Consider the following 3,935-nt stretch of genomic DNA (forward strand, 5'->3'; position numbering starts at 1 on the left):
TGGGGTCACGGTAATGTTGTGAACTACGCTGTCCCTGCGAAGCATTTGTTCTTGCAGCCACCTGGGCATATGTGCCTTGCGAATTCGATGAATCACAGTCCCCCAAATTGTTCCTGTTAAAAGCGTCAAATCTATTAGAAGTGGGAAACATAAAGAGGTTATCAGAGCTTGAACCGACCGGTATGGAAGAGGAGTCTGTACTAATAGCGGGGGAGGAGGGAGAGTTAAGCCTCTTTTTGGCCTCTATGAGCGGGATATTTTGAGCCGCAGAAAGGGTGAGAATTTTCTTCTGCTTTTCTAAGAGCGGGCATCTGGGGTCCACTGGAAGGTGCTCACCAGAGCAGTTAATACAACACGGGGTGTTTTCCTTGAGCGGGCATGTGCCCTCATTGTCGTGAGGAGCATTGCCACAGAAGATACACCGAGGCTGGCTGCGGCATGCCGCACTGACATGGCCGTTTCTATAGCACGAGTAGCAAACTCTGGCTTTTGGTATATACGGATATACCACATGTCTGGACCAAAAAAGAAAAGCGTGAGAAGGGAGCGATTGCCCCGCAAATTTAACGCAGATGGTGCGAGAGGGCACGTATTGAGTTATACCATTAACAGTGGATTTTCTATTCAAGCGATGCACACTGATGATCTTGTGGTTCTGATTTGTAGTTAAAGAAGCTTTAATTTCCGCTACATCAAACTCTTGAGGGATGTCTCTGATAATGCCTGTTCTTAAAACCCTGTAATTAGGGATGACAGCTTTGAGGTTAAAGTTTGCCAAGTCCGGATTCGAAGCTAGCTTATTTGCAGCCGCAGCCGTTTTACACTCTACTAGAATTTTGCCTGTGCCAAGGCGTTTCATCTCTATTATATCCGAAGAGTTCATAACCTTACCCACGTTCGAAGATATTTTAATCGGGTGGGGCATGTTGTTTCTATTATTGCATAAAGAGTGAACATGAACAATGTATGGAGGAAGGTCTGATGTTACGTATGCGTTTGCCTTCTCCTCCACTCTACGAGATTTAGTTTTACCTGGATTGTCGTTGCAGATTTCCTCTGATAGGCCTACGTCGTTGTCACTTGCGTCGGCAGAGCGAGAGAGCAAACCTTTTGATGGGGCAAGAAAGGCCTCCGTGTCACTAAAGGAACGTTTGTTGCCCTTCTTTCCACCGGGCAGGATCTTGGTCCCTCGCTCACACGAGGTCGAGGGTTCTTCATTCAAGCAAATCATATCTTCGTTCGCATTATGATTTGCCACTGGGCGATGGAGCCCCGTGCTTGGCCTGTGTAAAAAGTCGTTAACTTTATCCGGAACTATAACGAATGCCGCGTTTGCATCCACAGAGGGGGGGAGGGAGGGGGGAATAGGAGAAAGGGCATCAGAAAGCTGAGAAGAGGGAGAGTGAGGGGATAATGCCGAAGGGGAAAGAATTTGAGATACGGCCAAATTTCCCTCGAATGAACTAAAGTGTTCTAGCGGAACTGAAAGAGGCTGAATCGTCGAGAAGGGATGCTGGCCGGGGCCAGGGGCCGAGCATGGCGGACCTCTCGGCCCTCCCCCCCGGTCCACCGAGCACGAGGCCGTAGCCTCGGACATACCGGAATGCCCAAAACAAACCGACACAATGGCTAAAAGACTTCGCGTGCAGAGATAGAAAAGCACTGGGTTATAACCAGACACCGCACTACACGTAGTACTTGACAAAAAGGCGTAAAACTAACAATGCCCGGGATCGCATAAAAGAACACGTCCGAACGGCTTGCAGCGCCACACGCGAATCTACGATACGGTGTCGCTGTGCTTGCGTCAAAGTGACAGGCGCGGTGTATATGATAATCAGATTAGATTCGCACTGACTGGATTGTTGATCGGGATTCGGGCACGAACAGTGCGTATATGAGAGGGCGGGCCGTGTGTGTTCGGCCGAGTTTCCATCAAACCACTAAATTGGATATACTATAGAGGGCTATTCTATCAGTAATGAGTTGAAGCACAGTACCACGTAAAGAATCAGGGAGGATACCTAAGATATTATACTTACCCGCGGAAAAATCCTTTGCTGCTTTGACTGAAATTAAAATTAACCTAGAAATTGGAAACGTAATTGCGTTACGCGTTGAGTTCTTTCTTGGTGACGGAAATTGGGGGTTTCTTTTTCTTTTTACTTAATATTATTGTTGTTTTGATACGGACTGGCGTTATCATCATTATTAGTTCGTAGGTTTAGAGTATATAATTAGTGTTTTTCTTTTTCTTTTGACTTTATAGTTAGGATCGTTGATACTTATTGTTATTCATCGTTATTATTGGTGCGTCCAAGCGATTAGTAATTAGGCTAAATTGTTAAAAGCGTTGATGGCTAAGGTGTTTATAGTAGCTTTAAGTTTTTAGCTTGGTTCCCCAGAGCAAGTGTGCGTGCTCTTGGATAAGGTGTAGCTTAGTTAAAAGTGCGGGATTTGTCTGTTGAATCGAGAGGAGTACTACTCCTCATTCAGACACAAGTACTCAGAAACGAAGAAGTGCGGTAACGAATTAATCGTTGACCTGGTGTTACCCCCAACAGTGCTGCGCCTCGGGAAGGCGTACAATGCTTTTTCTGTCGGAGGGAGACCCAGGAGAGTTACCATCAACAATGAACCACAAAAAATATGGAATGTCGACCCAAAAGGAAAAAACCCCCCCAGGGATTCGGAGCCCTGGGGAACGGCGCGCGGGGGAGTCTTGTCCTTCTCCCCCCGTGTCGACAACAAGCGCTGGGAGTGGGGCGGGGGCTAAGACGAGGCCCTCGCTCAAAGCTGCGATTGTCAGCATTGAGAAGGTGGATATTGACAAGTATAAACCTGGAGGAAGGGCAGGTGTGGCGAGCGATTTTTTCTCTCCGCCCTCAACGCCCGAGAGATTCGAAGAGGCGTTGTCAGTAACCCCCGTGGGGACACGAAGGACTAGGAGACATACGGCTGGGGACGTGGAATACGTATCTACTTACCAATCGGACGAACAATCCAGGCCAGGAACACCCGTTGACGGGGACTTGGAGATCGTCTCAGTGGAGGCTGGTACGGGCAGTGAGATGCGATCGGCCTCTTCGGACTCGTCCGGGAGTATCAGACCGCCTCCTACAAAAAAGGGACATAAGAGAAAGAAAGCCTTCGAGTCACCGGAGACACCCGACCAGATGGAAACCCCACAAGTAATCTACTCGGATGCCCAAAGAAAGGAGCTAAACAGGAGGATGGAAAACATCGACTCCCTCACTTCGTCGGAAATGGCGGCCCTTGCCTCGGAGTGGCTGGGGGAAGCGGAAGAGTGCCGTAAGAAGTCCACTAACATAAAGGGCTCTTTTACGAGTAAAATGAAGCTTAACATGGGTTCCGCGACGGAAATCATAAAGAAGCTGGCAACTAGGGCATCGCAGGAGGGAGATGTGGGATTCTTAAGGGCAAGATTCCTTGAAATGCAATCGGAGATAAATGGCCTCAAGGAGGAGAACGAAAGGCTAAAACTCCAGATCGAGGAAATCAACTGTGGGATGAACGCAAGACCAGGCCCGAGTAGGGAGACGAACATCCCACAAGAAACGGGCTTGGGACAAATGGATACCTCTCCAGGCCCCCTCCCCGATACGGGATCGGAGGAGAATAGAAATCGGGTAATAACGGAGTTGCCGCTACCCAAGAGGGAAGCACGCGCGACGCGAAGTGGCGGAGCGCCAGGATATCCGACGGGCAAACCGATGGGATTACCAGAAGAGGATTTCTTCGAGAGGCTGAGTCTAACCATCAGTAATGCAGTGGTAAGTGCGCTCCGAACGCAACCTGAAAGAGGGCCCATAAACCGTGGTGGGCTCTACGACGGGGAAGGTGAGGGCGTGTCCTCGGCGGCGGCCGAGTCACGTAATAACTTCGTATAGCATACAACTGAGTCGACAAGGCAC

The 3,935-nt window shown here is 49.1% G+C and overlaps 2 protein-coding genes across 4 annotated transcripts in view; both read right to left on the reverse strand.

Moving 5' to 3' along the window:
* Window positions 1–1,781, reverse strand: part of LOC105460667 — a 6,579-nt gene extending 4,798 nt beyond the window's left edge. Inside the window, exons 1-2 of one of the 2 annotated variants that reach the window (XM_011707172.1) lie at window positions 1,723–1,781; window positions 1,033–1,283 (exon numbers count right to left, since the gene is read on the reverse strand). The gene's annotated coding sequence lies outside the window, so the exon portion shown is untranslated. Of the gene's footprint in view, window positions 1–1,032; window positions 1,284–1,599 lie in introns of both variants that reach the window. The other variant, XM_011707166.1, reaches the window with a different exon arrangement.
* LOC105460653 lies at window positions 15–1,020 on the reverse strand. 2 transcript variants are annotated; one of them, XM_011707156.1, is made up of 3 exons: window positions 604–1,020; window positions 337–515; window positions 15–113 (listed from the first exon to the last, which is right to left on the reverse strand). In XM_011707156.1, exons 1-3 carry the CDS (start codon window positions 923–925, stop codon window positions 93–95), a joined length of 522 nt encoding a protein of 173 aa, XP_011705458.1. In that variant the 5' UTR covers window positions 926–1,020; the 3' UTR covers window positions 15–92. The 2 variants fall into 2 exon arrangements, with proteins under 2 accessions (XP_011705458.1, XP_011705453.1); XM_011707151.1 differs by lacking the exon at window positions 15–113 and having other exon boundaries at window positions 129–515.
* Window positions 1,782–3,935: the final 2,154 nt, after the last annotated feature.

Source organism: Wasmannia auropunctata, unplaced genomic scaffold (genome assembly GCF_000956235.1).
Source record: "Wasmannia auropunctata unplaced genomic scaffold, wasmannia.A_1.0 LD336101.1, whole genome shotgun sequence".
Lineage (NCBI taxonomy): Eukaryota > Metazoa > Arthropoda > Insecta > Hymenoptera > Formicidae > Wasmannia > Wasmannia auropunctata.

Bases quoted from the DNA above. Each gene is read 5' to 3' on its own strand.
- LOC105460653 (XM_011707151.1), bottom strand. From the start codon at position 925: ATGCCCCACCCGATTAAAATATCTTCGAACGTGGGTAAGGTTATGAAC. The intron at 516-603 runs GTATAACTCAAT...TTTTTGGTCCAG, and splicing joins TAGAAAATCCACTGTTAATG to ACATGTGGTATATCCGTATA.